The 23,051-nt window shown below is 43.9% G+C and overlaps 1 protein-coding gene across 1 annotated transcript in view; it reads right to left on the reverse strand.

The window, feature by feature from the left end:
- Positions 1–9,939, reverse strand: part of SLC67A1 (solute carrier family 67 member 1) — a 68,583-nt gene extending 58,644 nt beyond the window's left edge. Inside the window, exons 1-4 of the mRNA XM_083722173.1 lie at positions 9,812–9,939; positions 3,309–3,527; positions 1,811–1,908; positions 488–633 (exon numbers count right to left, since the gene is read on the reverse strand). Coding sequence (XP_083578299.1) covers positions 488–633; positions 1,811–1,908; positions 3,309–3,491 — 427 coding nt within the window. The 5' untranslated portion in view covers positions 3,492–3,527; positions 9,812–9,939. The remainder of the gene's footprint in view (positions 1–487; positions 634–1,810; positions 1,909–3,308; positions 3,528–9,811) is intronic.
- Positions 9,940–23,051: the final 13,112 nt, after the last annotated feature.

Consider the following 23,051-nt stretch of genomic DNA (forward strand, 5'->3'; position numbering starts at 1 on the left):
CCCCCTGCCAAGCAGGAAACACCATCAGAGCACTCCTGACATATGGTTGTCAAGCCTCTGCTTAAAGACCTCCAAAGAAGGAGACTCCACCACACTCCTTGGCAGCAAATTCCACTGTCGAACAGCTCTTACTGTCAGGAAGTTCTTCCTAATGTTTAGGTGGAATCTTCTTTCTTGTAGTTTGGATCCATTGCTCCGTGTCCGCTTCTCTGGAGCAGATGAATGTGGGTGCTTTAGCTCATGAGGGAGGTGCTGCAAGAAGGTTGGTCCGTGGCCATTTCGTAAAATGGCTTCTTACCACAGACGTATGCCAACCTGCCCGAGAGGCCAAAAACTTCTTCTCATCCCCTCCAGATTGCTCCCAGTATTGACTGGACCTTAACTCACATCGTCCACATGTGACGAGCAGCAGTTTCTTAGTTTGACTCTGGGAGCCAAAGTCCTTGAGTCAACCCATGCTAATGTTTGCATCATCTAATAACATCACCTGGTAGTCCATGCATGAAGACGGAGGGGACCCTGGACAGAAAGAGCAGAGGGACACTGGTGGACACAGACAGAAGCAAGAAGAACACAGATCCAGCCACGTATGAGATGGCCAAGGCAGTCTTGGCTCCAAACTTGTCAGCAAACCTGGCATAGAAAGAGATGCAGCATCTTCAGAAACAGAACAGGGTGTGCAGCAATAAAAGCAAACCTCCACTAAACTGTAGAAGTTCTTCCAGCCTTTTAAGGTAAACACAGATCCTAGGGAAGGTTGGCTGTTCAATAGGGCTGATGAGGAGTGCCTGGATGGGGCTGGGCCAAGTCACACTGTGTGGATCCTCCACTGCATTCAACTCTCCCTCCCTCCCTCCCTCCCACCTCTGCTGCCTTGCCTTCACGGCAATGGTGGCAGCAGTGCCCCCTCCTCCTCCTCCCTCCTGGTTTCCTTTTTTTTAAAGGGGGGGGGTGTTCTGCTGTAGAGGCAGGAGAAACCTCTCCCCAACCCAGGTTCCATTTCCCCCTTTTGCTGATGCTTTAGTGGCAGCACTGCCAGAGGAGCCTTATTCGATAGGCAGAAGTCAGCAGGTCCAGCCAGGAAGTGGGGCTGCTGGCTGGGGCCACTGGGGCCAGCACAAGGGACCCGAAAGCACTGGGGAGGTCACCCCTATTTGCTCACTTCCCAGGAAAAGCTCTGCCAATTAGCATCCACTCAAGGTAAGCTATCAGTTCTATAGGCATCCAGGCCACCGCCCCTGCAATGCAGAAATATGCCGCTGTCCCATACAGAGATCAAACCTGCAACCTTGGTGTTATCAGCACCACACTCTAACCAGCTGAGCTATCCAGGCTCCAAATGATAATCCTGCTAATCCGACATCATAGATATTCTCCTTGTCCACGGATTGATGTATTTTGAAAGACAAGGTTAGCAATCGTCAGCATTCAAATCTATGACTTCTTACCTACCCACATTCAACATCCAATTAAAAATACAAAAGAAATGGAAATGAATGCTGGCCTTGTTGTGCAGCTTCCTCCCTCCCTTTTCTATCATTAGCAGCTACTTGTGTGCATACAGCTTATTAACAGTTCCTGCATTGGCTAATATCCAGTGGCAATCAGAACATTAAAAAAAGGGGGGGGGGATATAGAGTTGGTTAGTATACAATACAGTAGTAAAAGAGCCTTTCATTCCCCTGCTGCCAGTATGGGAAATCCAGATGGCTATTTAAATTATTTCCCTGAGCTAAAAATAAAATGGTGTTATTAACTCCAAACAATTCTGACATTCCACAGGGTTCCCAAGAATGGTTGTTATATTTACCTCCCAAAAATGGGACCTCCCAGAAGCTGAAGAACACCAAAGACTGTTTGCAAGTAGCCAAATTCAACAGCATCCATACCCAGGCTGGTTGCCAGATACTGAAAGGGGGTGAAGTCAAAGAGAAAGGTGTATGTTATACTGTATTTCTGAATGACATGGAAACTAATACTTAATCATAAAATGTTGTCGAGGCCATGGTGCAATCTCTTAAATTCGCATGAGCAGGACTTGTAAGGTCACCCTTCAAGCCAAAATAATGTCCTCTTAAGCTCCAAAGCAGAGGACCTCCTTTGGCCTCCTTCACTGGCTCAAAACATGCTGTCACCTAACAGAATTGCCCCCTACGGCACAGAACCACATCATGTCTTCAGTCTCACAAGCTGCTGTCCCAGCCATCAGCTTTGCTGAGTCAAGCAATTATGCTGTCCTACGAGTTTGTCCTCCAAAGAGCACTAAAACAGCACAGGACACCTGGGAGAAGTATTTGAGGGACTCTTTGGGGGTGGGCAGTTTTAATCACAACCTGCCTGCAGCAATACATGACCCACAATGAATACTATAGATGGCCTTCTCTGGGAGTACTTCTTGTGCAACTTCATTTAGATTGGCTCCTGATCCAGTTGAAGACCAAGGTCAGGCTTCCTCAACCACAGCCCTCCAAATGTTTTTGGCCTACAACTCCCATGATCCCTAGCTAGCAGGACCAGTGGTCAGGGATGATGGGAATTGTAGTCTCAAAACATCTGGAGGGCCGAGGTTGAGGAAGCCTGACCAAGGTTGTATGAAATGCAGATACCACAAACATAATCTGTTAAGGGCTCAGCTTAGGTGTTCATTACAAGTAATTCGTGAAAAGCACCAGTGCTTTCCTTGATCACCAGCTCCCATTAGCTACTTGGCATTCTCGCACACATTTTGAGGGTACTGCTGGTTATATAACGTAGTGTGGAAGTTGCACCACTCAGGCAAAATTAAAAATAAATAAATGAGTGCTATCCAATTAAGCCACACTGAAGAATAAATCTGCTGAAATGAATTAAGTACATTGATTTCGACAGGTCTACTCTAACGTATTTTAGAATATCCCTCTCACGCCTTGGAATGCAAAGTTTATGTCAGTAGATCAACTGAATTAGATCAAGGAACCATTATCAAACTAAACACTCTTCCTGCACAAATCCTCTTCTGTGGTAGATTCTGAAGTTAAGCATTTGATATATGTATGTCCTGCCTTTTCTCCAATGTGTTTAAGGCAGTGCACATGGTTCTCTCCCCAATCCCTTTTACCCTCGCAAAAACCTTGTGAGGTAGGCTAGGCTGAGAAACAAGGACAGACACAGAGGTTCATGTCCATGTGGGGATTTTAATCAGGTTCACTTACACTTGCTTATACTGCATTACGGAGCTGGTGTTAGATCAGGAAGTTGCTAAAGCATTTTTCCTTTAGAAAAGAAAGTAATGGGTGGAGCTAGTAAAAATCTATACTCCATATACTCACTGGAACAATCCCAAACTGCATGAACATGCAGGCCACTTCCACAACTGTAATCAGATAAATGAGCTGAATCAGCCTTTGCTTTGAGGTCATATTTATTCTGCTGTTGTCATCCTTCTCCAAGGGCTCATCTCTCAATTTCTGTCTCTGTTGTTGCTCTCTCTCTGAAGGGATTCCTAGGTTCATGCTGCACTGGGTAAACCGTCAGGCACACACCTTAGTCTGGAGGAATACAAAAGAGAATGACCTTTCAGCAGGGAAGGAACACAAGCTCATTAACAGAGAAGGTACAAAGGGCATGCTTTTCAGTGGAGGTGGAGGGTGACAGTCAAGTCGGGGAGCATTCCTGCTGATAGGTTTGCAGCACAGAGGTGACTCAACATTGCCAGCTAGTGGCTGTGATCTAGCACTTTCCAGTGCAATTTTCTGACACTTATCAGACTTTTTGTAGTTAGGAAAGTGATAGGACAATTGCACTAAGAAGTGTGGGGGTAACAACCAGTTTTGTGTGCGAATAAGCCAGTCGTCTGGAACGACTGTCACATTCTTCCACTTGCCTGTTATGACGTTCAAGATAGGTAACTGTCAAGCTGGCCTCTTTGACAGGGTCTGCTTTAGTAAAAAGAAGACGAAGAAAGAACTACAATTGAAACGACAGTGTGATTCTGTGCAAGGAAGTAAGTCCCTCTGCATTCTGTGGGGTTTGTTAATCTGGCTCTGCCAAGCCCAAGGAATCACTGGATTCTGCAAGTCCCAGAGCAACCATGATGGGCTAAAACAGATGGCAGCAGTGTAACGTTGAGACACTGAGCAAGCCCTGAGAACCACAAAAAAACACACCTGCTTGTGGGTCAAATTGACTTTCTGCTGGAGTGACCTTGGTACCCGTCGATAAGCAGATTGCTTTGCTAAGAGCTGGAGGAACATCCATGGTGTGGAGATAAAAAGAGATGTCCAGCAGAGAGAGCTGGTAGGCACTCCTCTATTTATCTTTTATTTTCTATTGTTTTGTTTTCCTTTCCCCCCTCCTTGTTTCCTCCTTTCTATCTGCAGCTGTTGTGGCTCTGCTGGAGATAAAGGGTGCTTGGACCTGCCTACCCACTGCACTGGATTGCTAGCTCTGGACTTGATGTTAAATGCTTTGCAGCTCAGAATGGATAAGAAACTTAAAATGGCTTAGGAAGCTTCAAAGTCAATTGGCTGGAAGGTGTTTTAGTACAGAGATGGAGTGTATATGTCGGTCGCAGGGCTTCACTTCATTCCTATTCAAGTTGCTTCATTAGTTGTTCCGTCCATAATGATAATAATGTCCATTTAAAAATGGTTTCTGCGGGGAAAGTTCTGGGCTAGAAAACAACAACAACGCTTGGACTTGGAGCTTTAAAGGATGGACCTGTGCCTGGAAAAAGCAGAGGAAATCGTAGTTGTGGATAAACCCTAACTCTCTCTGACCCTCCTGATTTCTCTGTCCTTTTTCTGCTGAGTCACTTCTGGGCAGCTGTTCCTTTTACCTGCACCTTCCCTCTGTGTCTCTCTAAGTTTCTCTCCTCGACTGCTTTCCTCTCCCTCTTACTTAAAGGTAAAGGTAAAGGTACCCCTGCCCGTACGGGCCAGTCTTGACAGACTCTGGGGTTGTGCGCCCATCTCACTCAAGAGGCCAGGGGCCAGCGCTGTCCGGAGACACTTCCGGGTCACGTGGCCAGCGTGACATCGCTGCTCTGGCGAGCCAGAGCCGCACACGGAAACGCCGTTTACCTTCCCGTTGGTAAGCGGTCCCTATTTATCTACTTGCACCCGGAGGTGCTTTCGAACTGCTAGGTTGGCAGGCGCTGGGACCGAGCAGCGGGAGCGCACCCCGCCGCAGGGATTCGAACCGCCGACCTTTCGATCGGCAAGTCCTAGGCGCTGAGGCTTTAACCCACAGCGCCACCTGTGTCCCCTCTCCCTCTTACTTAGTTCCACATATAACTGATACATCTTTCTTTCATAACTTTTAGTGAACAATTATTACAGTTAACTATATAGTTTCAAAAGTCCATATGTCCCCTTGAATTTAGACATAGTCTTTTAGGCAATGGGGTTATCTGTTTTACTTCAGGAGTTATAATTCTTTCTAGGTGGCAACCAAAATATGTGGTATCCAAGCAGGATTGAGATGAGTGTGAGCTGGGTTGTCTCTCATTTACTTGTGCAAGAGGAGGTGGGTATTCTCTACAGGCAGTGGGCCAACAACTGTACTGGCATCTTTTGGCTCCTGAAGTCACCTCTCTTCTGTCTGTTTGCTAGTCTGAGTGTACAGGTTGGTTGCTGCGACACAATTGCCTTTGATTCCTTCTCAAAACTTGGTCCTCTTGAGTTACCATCTCAAACAAATGTTTGTCCAGTTGACTTTGGACCTCAGTTTTCTTCCACTCCTTATTGTGTCACTCCACTGGCTGTATCCAAATTTGCTCGCTCACATGTAGTTTAAGTAGGTCATTAGTTGACTTGTCACAGTAGTATGCCTGTCTTAATTTCTGTTCTGCAATCAGCTCAGCTCATCTGTTGGAGCTCTTTGGCTGTAGTAAGCCACACCCATTGGTAACAAGGCATTTGTCCTTCAAGCCATCATTCCCTGTGCTGGACTCCCATCCAAACCTTATGAAAATGTGTTTTGGTGGTCCAGGATATCTAGATATGCACCAGTCCTTGCTTTTCTGGCTTTGATCATCAAAATTCTCTGAGCCATTTTGACAGCTGATTCAGCGGTTCTATTGCTCTGGGGATGTCTGATGATCAAATTCCCACTGCTTTTGGAATGTTCTGAAACTGTGGTCCATTGTCAGCGCATATAATATCTGCTATTCCATAGTGGGCAAAATGGCACTTTGGTTTCTTTATAATTGTCTCAGATATAATTTCTGGCAGTGGATCTCTCCCCCCAAAGTTGTAGCAGTAGCAGTTTACCATGATGAGATTATCTTTCTATTCCACCCTTCACCCGTAGATCTCAGGGTGGTTGAAAACATGTGCTGAAGCCTGTTTGGGGCACTCAGCGATGGCCCCTGCATGATGGTTTCCAGTGGCTTATGGTCCAATTGTGCATGCACTCTCTGGCCAAATGTAAGTTGATGGAAGCATTTCATGCCAAACACTACAGCCAACAGTTCTTTTTTTTTCAATCTGTGCATATCCTCTTTCAGTTTCTGATAGTGCTCTACTGGCAAATGCAACTGGCTGCTGTTTCTGTAGCAGCACAGCTCTTGGCCCTGTCTCAGATGCATTACATTGTGTAGCACTAACTGCTCCCCTGGATTGTAATACCTTCATACAGGACTCCTGGCCATCTTCTCAAACAACTTTGTGAACATTCCCATTCTACCTCTTTGTGTGTTAGCTATCGGAGTGGCTCACACTAATCTGCTAGCCAAGTAGTTTGCCATTCCCAAAAAATCTTTGCATCCTTAGGTCTTGGTAACACCTGGATTGCTCTTACTTTTGCTGGGTCCACTTTCAGACCCTCTGCTGTCAACAGGTGGCCAATGTATGGCACTTCCTTCAGTTGTAACCTGACTTTATTTGGGTTTTGTATTTCTTTCTCTGCACCTCTCCAAAAAACAGGCTAAATTTTTTGTCACAATCTCTTGCTGCTTCCTTTCCAATATCATCTCCTCCCACAATTAGTATGTCATAAGCAGTGATTTTGAGGCCTGGAACATTCTCTACTTTTTGATTCGGTCGATGCTGAAATACTTCAGAGGCAGGGCCCACAGCATCCACAGCCAAATATACCTGCCAAAAGGAGTTGCAAAAGAGGCAAGACAGCTTGACTCTGAGCTGAGTTCTGTATGCCAGAATCCATTTTTTCACTTCAAACACAGAGGAAACCTTGGCTCGGGGTAGGTCACTTCCTACACCATCAATGGATGTTAGTGAGTAATGGCTGCATTTTAGTGCTCTGTTCAAAGGTTTAGGATCAATACAAATATGCAGCCTTCCTGAGGGTTTGCAGAAAATAATTAGACTGCTGATCCATGCTGTACTATAATTTACTGCAGCAACTATGCCTTTAGCTTGTAGGCTGGTCAGTTCCTGCTTCAGCAGTTCTGCCAGTGCTACTGGTACCCTTCTTTGGGGAGTTCTCAATGGATCCGCATTCAGCTTCCCTACTAGATGTCCCGCTCCCTGAAAAACACCACCAAACACCTGCAATATATTCACCATTGTCCAGGCAGCTGGTTGGCTCTCTTTACTGGTCCGTGGCACATATACTCTATTCTGATGTTGTACCTGAATGAGTTACATGGCTTGCACTGCTTTGCTCCCCATCGATGGTCTCTCCATTCACAATAACAAATTCTAAGCAATAAAACTTATTGTTGCAAATCTTAACTCTGCACTTTCCCACAGATTTCAGGATACTCTGGTGACATGGTTCAATGTCTGTCTTTTCATTAACCATTGTCACTGGCAGCGCATTGCAGCTTGCTTCACAATCCAGCAGAGAGCAAACCATTTTTTTTGTTCAACAGCACATAAGAAAAGTATAGTACGGTAGGTATCAGTCCCCTCCCCCAGTATTTCCCACGATGTAAACATCCGGATATGGTGATCCCAAAGTCAATTTTAGAATATCCTGACAGTGTTCAGACTCATCACGGTCATCCTGCACTGTTTTCACTGTCTGGGAGGTTTCTTCACCCTCCTGCACAGGCTTTGAAAATGGTTTGGCTTGCACTGTGCTTTGCACCAGTGGCACAGCATATGCCCATGCCACCTGAGGAGGACGGGATCCAGAGGCCGCCCTCCACGCAGCACAGTCCAGGTGAGGAGAGGGGTAGAGAAGCTGCCACCAACTCTCCTCCTGCTCTCCACCCCTGGATCAAACTTGACCTGGGAGCACAGCTGTGGCCAGGCGCAAGCCCCACAGCCAGAAGAGTGGGCAGCAATGTTACCACCCACTGTCCTCTCTCTGCCCCTGGGACAGACTTGACCTGGGGTTGGAGCTGCCATGGCTGGGCGCAAAGCACACCTCAGCTGAGGAGGGTGGGCAGCGGCATTGCTCTCCACCTGACCAAGGAACAGAGCTGCAGCCAGTCATGAGCACCACAGCCCAGACACAGCTCCTTCATGTGCCAGAGCCAGACTCCTATGAAGGAGCTTCTTGTGAAGGCACCTGGTGACACATCCTTAAAAAATTACACCCGGGACCAAGTCCCTCCCCAGTCCCCCCACTGCACCACTGCTGTCTACATATGCTAGGTGTTTTTATTTATTTATTACTCTTTACATGTTGTTTCCCACAATACAGGCGTTGCATCCTGGGTGCCCCCTCGCTAGGTTGCAAACCCCAGTGTCCTGCATCTGTGTCTCTTCTGGGCCTGCTAATGGTTTAATTCTTGCTTCAGAAAGTTCTGCTGCCCTGCCTATCTCCAGGCAGCGACGCAGTGTTAAATCTGCTTCTCGCAACAGTTGCTCTCGCAAATGCTGATCTCTTGTCCCACTAACAATTCTGTCTCTGATCACCGCAAAACAACAGGTGGATTCTAGAGTCCTTAATAACAGCAACAAACAGAAAACCTCTCAGAGCCATGCCTGGAAAGCATAGGGCAAAGTGTGGATGAACCCTCAGAGTCAAGCGGGAGTATCACAAAACAAATAACTTTATTTAAACAAGCTTTCTTTCAACTCTGAACACTCCCTGACCCTCCTGCTCTCTCGCTATACTTTTTGCGCTGATTCACTTCTGGGTTATTCACTTCTTAACCTGTTTCTCTCCCTGACTGCTGTCCTACCTCTGACTGTTTCACATACAGTGGTACCTCGAGTTACAGACGCTTCAGGTTACAGACTCCACTAACCCAGAAATAGTACCTCGGGTTAAGAACTTTCTTCAGGATGAGAACAGAAATTGCATGGCAGCAGCGGGAGGCCCCATTAGCTAAAGTGGTAACTCAGGTTAAGAACTGACCTCCAAAACGAATTAAGTTCTTAACCCGAGGTACCACTGTATTTTGATACAACCTCCTCCTCCTCCTCCATCCCCTTTCCCCCTCTCCCCTTCCCACCCACTATCTCAGCCCTTGCCTTGCCCACCCACTGCCAACAAAAAGGGATCCTTCCTCAGAGTGAAGCATTGTGGGTGAACTTGCCCAGACCATAACTTAGCCTCAACAGCAGCCAAGTACTATTTAAAACTATATAACAACTTTTGAATATGAGTTTACCGCCACCACAAGCCCCCATTCTTCCTATGCTTCTATGATGGTTTGGAAAATAAATGCAGAGTGATTTTCAGTGCATATCTGATCACATTCTGGTTATTGTTTCCTTTTTCCTTCAAAAGATGTGGCTGCAAGGCAAAAGCAGACTTTGTAGTTGGTAAACTCTAGTTGCTCTAGCCCCAATGGCACCTAATAACTTTTCTAGCAATTCAATTTGTGCAATATTAATTAGAAAATGAGTGAATGAAAACAAAACTCTAGTTGATGACCATATTTGTTATTGAATAAAATAAGAATACTTACAGACTAACAACAGGTCAGCTCGACTGCAACATTCAGTTCCACTGAGCATAAACAGCCCTTCTCAGCTTTCATTTACTACCAAGTTACACAAGTGAAGAAAGAAAGCCTGACTTCCTGGTTTATACCTAATAGGGACTGTGTAAAAACTATCAACAGGGAGCAGAGCAGTAAAGCTATGAAAGGCTCCAGCAATGATGCAACAGCTACTCTTTTGCTATCGAAAGAGCCTACAGTATATTCTATGCCAGGGTGATACAATGTCTGCAACAAGGGCAATAAAACTTTCTGCAAATTAGAGAGTGTCCTCTGATCACAGAACATTGGCATCCTCCTCTCACCATTGGTGTGCTTGTTCTCTGAGGGTAGCTTGCTGCTCTGCTGTTCCAAGGTTAACAGTGAAAGAGAGGTGAGACATTGGTGACTCTGTGACTGCCCAGAAAGCCATTCTGTTGTGCAGTAAACACACAGAACTGTTACTCCATTGCTTCATGGGATCTAAATATCTCTTCCTTCACACTAGCAGATCCACTGAAGGGGAACTGTGCTTTTTCCATATTGGCACAGTTGCTTGAAGTCAGCAATTCTTCCTTTGCAACTGCAGCATGAATTTGACCGTGTTTCTTTTTTTATTTGGTGCCTTTTTCATATTCAAAAAGTGCCAAATACAAGCCATGTTTGCACACTACCAAGGCAAGTATTTCAGTCTCTCTGCTGTCTCACTTAGATGACTGAGTTGTGTCCAAGACCATACAGAGTGAAAAATTAATATGATTATTGCAAATTTAAAATTGAGAAGTTCCATCCCTCTCCGCCCATTCCTCGCAGTCTCCTCCACTTCCCAGGTGGTGAACAGATCCAAGGTAGATTCACAGGATCACCTTTCTTTTGCTATGGTCTGTTTTGTTTCTACATCACTTTTGGCACAAAGGCCCCCAAAGGAGTGAACGACATTAATGCGAATTACAAAAGAAATAGGCAACAAAAGTATGATACTTATAGCGGGTCAATTGAAACAATGTAAAACAGCATCTTTTGGAGGAGAAAGCTCTAGAGATTTGTAATGGGGACATGTTTTGCAATGTCTGTTCACAAATGTTCAAGTTGAAACAGGTGGCAGGGAAGCTGGCAAGTAGTTCTGTTCCCAAAGAAAAAGAAAACCCCACTATTTGTTCTTTTCTGCCTGCCAGCTCCTCAAATTAAAAATTATTCTGCCTTTCTCTGGTGAAATTCAAACTGCACATGCTGTTCCTTTCAGCTCCACTCTAGGCGATTGGCTACGATACATTTCAGCAACTTAGATATCTACTATATACCAGATCCTAAGTTTTAGGCTATATACAACCTGAGAGAGCAGAAAGTTTAATAACAAAACAACATACTAGAATACTATAAAATAAAACTTCCTTTCAAGCGTCGGATCACATTCAGATCACGTAAATCAAATATAGATGCACATTTTTCTGACTTTGATTTGGCTGCATTATACAGTGGGTACCTCGGGATGCAAATGGAATCCATTCCAGAGCCCCGTTCGCATCCTGAACAGAACGTAAGACGTGACTGCACATCTGCGCATGCGTGGGTCACGTTTCGCCGCTTCCGCGCATGCACGTGATGTCATTTTGACCATCTGAGCATGTGCGAGCGGCAAAACCCGGAAGTAACGTGCTCCCTTACTTCCTGGTCGCTGCGGCGCGCAACCCAAAAATACTTATCCTGAAGCGTATTTATTCCGAGGTATGACTGTACAGTCATACCTCGGGTTGAATATGCTTCATGTTGAGCACGTTCGACTTGCGCTCCGCTCTGAGTCCGGCCTCGGCCAGGGAGGGCAGGATACAAATAAAAATTATTATTATTATTATTATTATTATTATTATTATTATTATTATTATTATTATTATTTTGCAAGAGGAGACCTTCCATTCATGGAAAGGACACTCTGGGTCTAAGCACCTAGATTCATCCGATTATTCAAACTGATTGTGTTATGTACGTATTGAAGTTCTCACCCTGGCCACTAGGAGTATCGTGTATATAGTTTTCACTCAGGTCCACGCCAGTTACTTTAGGCAGGAAACCCTGGGTTGTTGTTACAACAATGTTGACAGCCGGCTGTCTATAAAAGCAGGCTGGCTGAGCTGTTTGCTGTTCAGTTCTGGTCTGGTCTGTGAATAAACAAGAGCTGTTTTGGAGAAATCACTGCGTCGTCTGCTATGTCTATCCACTATTTAACAGATTGGACCTGAGTTGTGTAGAAATTGTCAATTTGGTGTTGGACTGGAGGAGACATCTGAGGTCTTATCAAGAGAGCAGCATGGTAAGAGGTAGAAAGTCGCTCAAGCAAGTGTATTCATTTACAAATGCCTAATTATTATTATTTAAATACAAGGCCAGGGAATCAAGGGCTAGAAAGACTTGTGGTGGCAGGTTGCAATTATGGAGGCATTCTGCCAATACACAGAAGCATTCTCAGTACTGTTAAGTTCAGAGGCCTGAGACACAGAACTTAGATGCAGACTCCATTTGCTAAACAAAGAGCATTACAGTGGTACCTCGGGTTAAGAACTTAATTCGTTCCGGAGGTCTGTTCTTAGCCTGAAACTGTTCTTAACCTGAAGCACCACTTTAGCTAATGGGGCCTCCTGGTGCTGCTGCCGCGTCGCCAGAGCACAATTTCTGTTCTCATCCTGAAGCAAAGTTCTTAAACCGAGGTACTATTTCTGGGTTAGCAGAGTCTGTAACCTGAAGCATCTACAACCTGAAGCATCTGTAACCCGAGGTACCACTGTACTACAGAGCACTTTCCTTGCTGGGTTACATTAAGACAGGAGTTCTTGCTTCCAGAACTCCCAAAAGTCCTGGGGTGGACTCAGCTTTCTTAGGCCAGAGCATTCCGGAATCCTGGTCTGGATCACAGACTGGATCCGCTCAGTCCTTACAAATATAGCATTGAATGAGAGTCAGAGGTCAGATACCAGACACAGCAGATGCTGTTGCTACCAAAGGAGAACTCATAGCCATTGCAGTCAAGCTTTCCTGTGCAAGTAGAGACAAGGGACATCCTGGGAGCATAGGAGGACTTCACTGTCCTGGGTGCATCCCATCCTGTAGCCTCGAGGAGGCTCAAGCCCTCCTGCAACCCTCTCTCAAAACTCTTTTGCTGTTTCCAAAATGTAGCGTGCACTGAGAAAATTGACAGCATTCCTCTGACAAACCACAAGAGGCTTTCGAGAACCCTGCATCGTTCCAGTATCTTCCTAACGTCTTGGATGTTAATGAAATGATAGCCAACTTTTGCATTCCCAGCATTGCAACGATTCCAGAAAGGAGCCGCCAGAGTTTGAATTCAGTATTTATATTTCTAAATGAAGGATTAAGTGGTTTTATAGAAGGATTTAATCTGCAGATGTAGATATAGCGTGATTTATGTCCTAATCAGAGTTATTTGGAGGGGGAGGGCCCCAATCATTTCAACAGAATTTATTTCCAATGAAGTATATTTAGGACTGTAGTAGGGATTGTGTACTTAAAGGACCCGATCCATCAGGAAGTTTGCCTGTGCAACCCTCCCCCCCCCATTGAAATGAATGGGAGCTGTCTTAAGAGCACCGCCTTGCTCTTCCACGGCGCCTGCTCATTTCAAAGGAGCTGTATGTGTGTGTACCTTTCACATTTTGCATTGTGTCACACTGAAATTTGAACACAACATGACAGGAACAAGTCTTTGGAGTGATGCTTTGAGGAGGAAATTGTCTATTATATGCTGCCCTGACTTATGCCAGCCTGTCACATTAGAATCTCATTCTCCATTCCCCCCAAATGAAGAAGTCACATATCCTCTTGAATGCAAAATACACAAAAATGATTATCAAGCAACACATTGATACTGACAAGTTCTATCCAAACCACAAAAGGATTTCTCTGCAGGATGAATGTCTTTTTTTGACAGGTATATTGGGAGGGCTTCTTAGAGGGAGAATTTATCCAAGAGTGTTTTTGCCCCCCTTCATTTTTTTTTCCCAATTTCTTTTTATTGAGTTTCACTTAAATAACCAAAAGGGAAAACAAATCAACAGTTACAAAAAATAATAAAAAATAATAATATCTGAACATAACATAAAAATAATATCAGTTTCCGTTACAGTTCTTTGTCTTCACACTTGTATCTTTGTATCTTTGAAAGCTTAAATCATTCTTCTACACCCTATTGACCTCCATCCCTCCCGATTTCAGGCTTCTTGATGTAAATAATTTATTTCTCCTGCAGCTGGTAATTATTAATGGTTTACACATCGTAAGATCTATATCCAACCTGCTATAGGTTTTAGGTTTCTATAATTCCCTTCAATGTATATCATAAATTTATTTTTCCCCCTTCAAAGTGCTGAAGCAGCAGCAGCACCAGGAAGAACTTGTACTTCTACACAACTTTAAAAAGTAGTGGAGCCTCTCTGTCTTTCAGGCCTTTTTCACCTGGCTTGGGAGGGCAGGGCGCTGACTGACTGTAGCTACAAAAGGTGAGGCTGCAGGAACAGACTCTCAGGCTGGCGTTTATGGAATTTTTTGTGGGTTTTCTTTTTTGCTGTTGTTGCCATTGGGGTTTTTTTGTACCTTTATTTTAGATCTTGCTGTGATTTATGTGGAAATTGTTCCGTTTGGTTGTGTGTTTTTAAAAATGTTTTATTTATTGTTTACGACTACTTTTATGCTTTAGTTATGGGGGTTTTTTTCATGCTGTAAGCCGCCTTGAACTGTGGAAAGGCAGAATACAGATAAAATTATGTCTCTCTGTGTGTTTTGCTTTTCACATTGGCAGTTACTGCCAATTTCACATTCAGTACTGAATATTGATTTTCATGGCTTTTTGAACATTAGAGGGCACCAAAGAACCACAAATAGTCACTTAGATCCAGAGGCTACTGAGTACATTTCTCTTGAAATCTCTGCACAAAGATTGAAGCATAAAATCATAGAATTGTAGAGTTGGAAGGGGATCACAAGGATGTGACAGGAACATAAAGCCTTGCCATGACCAGATCATAATCCATCAAATGACCAGAAAAAAAGGAAAATCTCAACCCAGCAGGGAAAAGATGTCACTGATGGCATCAAGGTGCGTCTCACTTAGGAGACCATTCCACAGACAGGGCAGGGGGGAGGGGCACAAAGGCAATTTGCAATGCCTTCCCCATTCCAACCTACCACCAACCCCGTTTTTTATATATCTAGTAAAGCTACACCAAATTGTCTTCTGTTGCAATTAGTCATATAACAAAATATACACTGGCTACTTAAGCCATGTACTCATAGCATAATAATAATAATAATAATAATAATAATAATAATAATAATAATGACACACCAAAATACCAATTATTCCACATTTAAACTGGTACAATATATGTGTATTTGCATTAGTGAAGTAATAATGCCCCCTAAATCCCACACACGCATTTCAAGGGGACACTTTGGGGGATATTTCTGAGATTGGAGGGATGGTGAAAATATTCACCGATTTTGGAAAATGGAAATTTTATGAGGTACAAAGGTGTGCTTTGTGATGTAGTAGCAAATCTTGAAGTGCAGGAGCTCATCGTGACAGCCCTCATGAGTCCAACAAATGCATGCAGCTGTGTTGATCTATTGACACACACACAAAGAGTGCTGGTATGTAGGATAAAACCCTATTTATTAAGATTATCAGCGGACAGTGATAGACTTGTAAGCTGGTAAAAGGGGGCATAATGTTGGAATTTGGCTAGGGAAACATGGGGTCGTATCCCAGATCAGTCGACCATGTGGACTGCACTCCTATGCATCGTCGCCTGGGACTGGCAGTACAGTGGTACCTCGGATTACAGACGCTTCAGGTTACAGACTCCGCTAACCCAAAAATAGTACCTCGGGTTAAGAACTTTGCTTCAGGATGAGAACAGAAATCACGCAGCAGCGGCACGGTGGCAGCGGAAGGCCCCATTAGCTGAAGTGGTGCTTCAGATTAAGAACAGTTTCAGGTTAAGAATGGACCTCCGGAATGAATTAAGTTCTTAACCCGAGGTACTACTGTAAGCTCAACAGCGCATAGGTTCAAGACCACATTAGAACTTCCACCAAAAAATATTCAGCTTCCCAAAAGGCATCCTTTAAGCTTTTGATTAGAAATGCAAAGAATCTCGCAAGGAGGCATTATAATTTAAACTGATAGCATGAAATAGGACAGAAGCATTGAGTCTTTGTTTATTTTCCTCCTTCTGTGACTTCCTCCATGCTAATCTGCCACAAACAAGAGTAACTCTTGAAAGCCTCATTATCACCTCACTCGCCGCAGCAAGGAGAATCCATCAGTTACCCCAGTTCTCCAGCAGATGACACCCTCAAGCCTGCTCTGAAAAACATCCCAGAGCTGTACTCCCTTCCTCCTCGCTCAGCTCATGTTCCATAATAAGACAGGCAGGGATAGCAGCCTCTTCCTCCTCCTTTCCCTAAACACTTTGCTTGCGGGGGTGGAACTCCTTTCCACAGGCCTTTCTGATGGCTGGTATTCCCCACCACCACCACAAAATTAGGCCACATCTTAATATAGTATAATTCTGGGAGCATTATACAGGGGAGAGGGGTGGCTGCCAGCAGGGGCTATCTCTGCAATCCACAATGCCTTTGAAATAACATGGCATGTACTGATTTGGTGTTGTTCCAAGGGAGCGTTGTAAGTTGTGGGAGAATGGAAACACGGAGGAGTTCCACCGCTACTGCCAAAAGTATGGTTATGGAAAGGTTGGGGCAGGGGGTTCTGTCCCCTCTGTTTTTATTCCAAGTCAGTCTCCACCCCAAAACCTTTGCTAATTTAAAGGTAAAGGTACCCCTGACCATTAAGCCCAGTCACAGACGACTCTGGGGTTGTGGCGCTCATCTTGCTCTATAGGCCGAGGGAGCCGGCGTTTGTCCACAGACAAACTAAGCCGCTCCTGGCGAACCAGAGCAGCACATGGAAACGCACCACCCACGTCCCTCCTTTTGATAATTTTGCTTCCCTCAAATAACTCTGAATTTCACCCCCACTCCAATCTGAAAATTAAATTCTCACTTAAGAACTTCTGGCTTTATATGGAGATAATGTCAAGTGCAGAAAACACAGTAATTTGGAATGGGCCTAAGAGGGTGGAGGCCAAGAATGTAACCATTATTATTATTGTTGTTGTTGTTGTTGCATTTCACCCTGTGTGCAAATAGAGACAGCCTCAAGAAGCAGACACAATATTGACCACCTAAATGTGGCTTTCACAGAATGCAAAGACATTTTAAAGGGGAATATATATATAGTGTATAACCTAAAGGTGCTATTTATACTGGACCCCACTTTTACTGGGCAACTACCTGAGGAGGGTAGAAAAAATATCTCCAAGAGTGCACTTCAGGCCATATTGAGGCTGTACTTGGGGGCCAGTACTTAGGGGCCAGTCGCTGGGCTACGTCTCCAATTCTCTTGACAGAATCACAGATTTGTAGCGTTGAAAGGGACCACAAGGGTCATCTAGTCCAACCCTCTGCAATGCAGGAATCTTTCGCCCAACATGGGGCTCAAACCCACAACCCTGAGATTAAGGGCCTCATGTTCTACTGACTGAGCTTTAAAACGCAGACCTGTGCCTAGAAAAGCAGAGCAAAGGTACAGTAAGTGCGGACGAGCCCTCAGTCTGAGTTTTCCACTTATTGGAGCAACATTCAAGCCTGCCCTGTCTGGAGTCCAGTTGGAGCTCTCCAGGGTGCTGCCCACCTTCCTTGTCTGCCTTTTATTTTTACTTAGCCTGACCCTGCTTACCCTATGCTACTGAAAATGCAGACATGGGACCATGTGGCCAGGGGCTTGCTGTGTACAATAAAATGTTCCGAAAACTATGGGCAAGCACACACTTAAAATTTGCAGCCCTCAGAACAATAGGTGTTATAGCTTCTAAATTATAATTGTGGAAGGGGAGACCAATAGATCACTTCTGGAGCAAAGCATTTCAAGCCATACAACTGATTTGTGTGCAGTAAGAGGATATATTGAATGCAGCACAGAGCAGTGAGCCAGAACTTGCTACCTGAATGAAGGAAAAGATGCTGAAAATTTTCAGGGTTTGTTTGTTTGTTTTTTAAGGAGAACTGGCAGGAAAAATGAAATTTGGGATAGAGTGTGGGACCAATGAAGACTCCCAAAAGTAGGAGGCCTGTAGGACTGACAGAACCACTAAAGCAGGAACCATCTTGCCTATAAGCCAAAGGCATAATTGTTAACCAGAGGGTTGGTGCAACATTGTCTTGTAAGTACCATCTTTGTACTCGGAGATAAATAGGGCTATTTTATCCAGCCCACAGCTTTATGGGCTTTTCAATTGAGGTAGTTCAAAGTTGATTTAAGTAGCTTTGAAAGCGGGGGGAGGTTTAAAAGTTCACCCGACAGCTCCCAGAGTCTTTTACTGATAAAAGTTGGCAGATATTTTCATAGTTTGAGCCTTTTTATCAGGGTAATTTGATCATTAGAGCTCCTACTCACGCAGCAGAGACTCAGTTGAGACTTGACCCGGCGCCATCTTCCCCAGAAGTCCTCCAGAGGGTTGGTGGTTGAGGCCACCCAGGGACAGCTGTGGAAAGGATTCCTGCACTGAAGGGGGATTGACTAGATGACCCTTGGGGTCCCTTACAACTACAATTCTTTTTTTCTTTTTTTATTAAAGATCTTCCTGATTTACAAAAGTGAGTGCAATGTCTGTCTTTCGTATCCCCCCCCAATGTAACATTTTTACAAATCAGTTTCATTTTACAACTACAATTCTATGATTCTGTGGATCAGCAGCCTGCTTAGCATAAGGCTAGGGATGAGAGGGATGGACTGGTTTCTATTTGGGAATTGTTTGGCTTCTAGAGGGTTATCAAAAACAACTACATACTTGTGACACAAGACTCTACTGTGACTGTTCTGGGATTCCAACTGGATTCCACACCACCAAGTTGTGCATTGCATTGACCTGACACTGATGAACAGAGAACTAAAATACAGAAATTGTCCACTCCTAACCATCCATTAAGTAGTATGGGATATATCCCAAGCCAAGGGCACCTTGGGGTTTTATGTAAAGAATGCATTCTGGCTTATAGAAATGGCCACAGAGTCAAGCTTATTTTACCACTTTCGCAACTCGGGAAGCCCTTCTGTGGAAATCCAGCTGCTCCCTCATTATTCTCTCTTAGACAATCCTCTGTAAATGTTTTCATTTTAAAAGGCCTTGAGTGTGTAATTTCTGCTGCTGTTTAAAAAGCAGCTGGCTTGATTGCCATTTCAGATTGCATTGTTTTCTTAACCTATATTGTTCATAATATGTGGCTTTGTGATTGCTGCATTGCATTTTCATTGATGAAAGCCGCATAGGCACCGGCCTTGCTCCAGATGTGTTCCAGCAGCACATACTGAATCAAGAGATCTAGGCCAGCCTTGGCCAATCTGGTGCCCTCCAGATGTTTTGGATTACAATTCCCAGCAACACCTACCCCTAGTGTAAGTGTCAATTAAGAGGAAAAAGCAGGGGTGGGGACCCTTTGAGCCTCCAGTTGTTGCTGGAGCATAACGGCCATCATCCCTGGCTATTGGCCATTCTGGCTGAAGCTGATGGGAGTCAGAGAATCAGACAGGAATAATTCAGTGACACAGGTGGAAGGCATAAACTGAGGGAATCACAACCACAGAGTGACTCGGCAGAACAGCAAAGGGAGAGAGCAAGGTAGAGTTGAGTTCAGCAGGTTTGGTTAGGAAGAAAGAGGGTTTTCTTTTTTTAGATAATGCTTGACACTTGTAATAGTGACTGGTGTTCTCTCCATAGTGAACTAGATTAGGTAGAATATTATACTACTAATTTAAGATCTCATCGAAGCAAAAACTGGAGATTCCTCATACTATTCTTTAGCAAATAGCCCTAACAATTCTAGTAACTATTAAACAAGTATGCAGATGTTGATCATCAGGTTTATTTGTATATTTAGATGTGTAAAAACCTTTTGACAAAGTCCTTCACCAAAGGTTCCTGAGCAACCTTAGCAGTCATGATAAGAAGATGGTTCGTCTTATGGCTTAGTAAGAGTGGGAGGTAATGGAAAAGCCTTGCAGTGGTGGGAAGTAAAAGTAGAGTTCCTCAAATATCTGTACTGGGGGCAATGCTGTTTATTTGCTCATCAGTGATCTGTTAAAAAGGAACGTTGAATTGGCCAGGTGTTGGAATGACACCAAATTATTAAGGATGGTGAAAAGCCCATTACACTGCAAATATAAAGGGTTCTCTCTAATCCAGATGAATCGACAAACAAGGTTCAACATAGGGGTAAAGTAATGCACATATCTTCAAATATACACCAAAAGGGTCTAAACTGATGGTGACTAACAAGGAATATGATCTTAGGATCATGGTAAATAATTCAATGAAAACTTAAATTAGCATGCTACAGCTGTGAAAAAAGGCAAATTATATGCTAGGGGTCATGAGGAAAGGGACTGAATATGCCCTTATACACTCATGGAATAAAGTTCTAACTTTTTCTTTAAAAAAAAAAATAGAATTTGTGCACCATTTTTCTAATTACTGAAAAGCAATTAATGATTCAATAACAAAAAACCCCCGGCTCTCCCTGCCCCATCTCAAAACAGCTACCACAGTGCTGGAAATACTACAACCCGATAAAATACTACAACTTGATAAAGCTGACCGGCAGCAGATTCCAGACAGAGAAAAGCAAGAACGTTGTCACACTGCACGTAATTAATGGCTGGAGTTTCCTGGCCCCAGATGTGGTGACAGCCATGTGCTTCGATGGCTTTAAAAGGAGATCAGCTAAAGTGCATGGGGTGAGCTGACTAGTGCAATTGTCTCACTTGGTTGGAGCGGTGGTTGGAGCCATTGCACAAGGCTGCGTGGTCACACTTTCCTGACTTATTTGCCCCCAACTGCTTCCTTCCTTGCCCCCCTCTCCACCCTCCTGCTGAAGTAAAATGGTTTTGCCCAGTTCTCTCGTTTGGTTTTTAAATTGAACTGTTACCACAAGCATCGGCACTAGTGATGCTGAGAGCAGAAACAATAGTGCTAGCAAGGAGAAAGGACTGGATATATGTCTGGGAGGAGGAGGCCTGCCGGTCTGTCTGATCACGCACACATTAATCCCAGTAGTGGGGCATTACCAGCTTCATAAGTGCAGTCTTAACCACTCAGCTCAAGCCCATGCTGCCACCAGAATCTCCTCACCAGTGGTGTAGCGTGGGGGGTGCAGGGGGGGCCGGCCGCACCGGGCGCAACATCTGGGGGTTAGGGAAATCCACGGGTTAGGGGTCGCAAATCCACAGGTTAGGGGGCACAAATCCATGGGTTAGGGGGCGCAAATTACTTGCCTTGCCCCGGGTGCTGATAACCCACGCTACGCCACTGCTCCTCACTGCCTGCCTGCCTGCCTTCCCTTGCTGGCTTTCAGCCTCCAGACACGACAAGCCAGCACATTCAAGAGTACAGTACCTGCCTCACACCCAAAGTGTGGGTGCTGCTAGAGTAGAATATCAATTTATTACAAATATGGAATGGGTATTATTACAAATATGGAATGGGTATTATTACAAATATGGAAAGGGTATAGAATGCCAGTCCACAGAGCAAAGTGGTCAACTGGGCCTATATCAGTGATGGCTCTGACCTGGAGAAATGCTCTGTCCCATGAGACCAGGGCCCTGCAGGATTTAACTTCCTTCCGCAGGGCCTGTAAAACAGAGCTATTGCGTCTGGCTTTCAATTTGAATTTAGCCTAATCTTTAATTCCCCTTCCTTCCCACCCCCTTCCCTTTTTATGAAGATTACCCGCTCCGGGATCCCACAGCTAATTCTCCCCTGGTCTCCTCGCTGGCCCGAATAGGACTAATTTAGCCAGCTAGCCCTGGTGATTATCTAATGTTTATTGGATGCATTTTCCCTCTAAATTGATTTTTGATTTCTGAATTTATTGTTATCCTTGTTTTATATTGTATTTTATGCTTTTTTTGTTGTGTCAATTGTTTAAAATATGCTGTTGGCCACCCTGAGCCCGGTTTTCTGAACCAGGAAGGGTGGGGTATAAATAAAAAAATATTATTATTATTTATTAAGGTGATCGCACAGATACACTGGTCCCAAGTTGTTAAGGGCTTTATATATTATTAGTAACACATTGAACTTGGCCCAGTAGCAAACTGGCCACCAAGGCATAAGTGTTTCATGCGAATAAGGTCTCCATCCTGTCAGCAGTTATACTGCAGCATTCTGCACTAACTGCGGACAATTTAGACTTCAGTGTTGAAATACAAACTCAATTTGGATTGTACAAGGCAGATCTTTTTTATGCTTGGTGTCATTTTTAAAAAAAATATATATTCAAAAAACAGACATACAGAGAATGAACAGACATACCCAAAAATAGACATACAAAAAAAAGAAAAAGAAACTTACATAGTACATAAATGAAAACCAATACCGTCTAATATGTCCCCATGTGACTTCCCTTTACCACCACTCGACATTCTGTCTAGTTATTAATCTTATTAACTTTGCGTCTTTTAAATATTATTCCTTATTTATCTATTTTGTCTGATTATCTACTCTACAAACTTAGTCTATGCATATCAACATATTATCCTTAGAACAGTATTTTTTCATACAGTCCCAAAGCATTTCCATTCCTTCGTTAATTTCTGGTTTGTCTGATGTCTTATGGCTGCTGTTAACTTCACCAGTTTTATAAGTTCACATAGTTACTTATCCATTCATCTTTTGTTGGGATAACAACTCCCAATTTTTATCAAGTAATAATCTGGCTGTGGCTGTGGCATATAAAAATAGCCTTTTCTTATCCTGTGGGATGTCTTTTCCCAAAACACCTAATAAATGTGCCTCTGGTTTCTTTTCAGTAGAAGTTTTAAACATCTTTTTTAGCTCTTCATGAATACACCCCTAGATTTTTTAAATTTTCTCACAGCCCCACCATACATGAATCATTGTCCCCTCCGCATTATTACATTTCCAACATAGATTGGTTTTTAAGTTATATATCTTGGCGAGTTTGGAAGGTGTCAAATACCACCTATAGAACATTTTCATTATATTCTCTTTAACAGTGTAACAGGCAGTAAAGCTGATGTCCAACCTCCAAAGCCTTTCCCACTGTTCCATATATATTGCGTGGCCGATATCTTGTG

Source organism: Podarcis gaigeae (genome assembly GCF_964106915.1).
Source record: "Podarcis gaigeae genome assembly, chromosome: 1".
In the NCBI taxonomy this organism is placed as follows: domain Eukaryota; kingdom Metazoa; phylum Chordata; class Lepidosauria; order Squamata; family Lacertidae; genus Podarcis; species Podarcis gaigeae.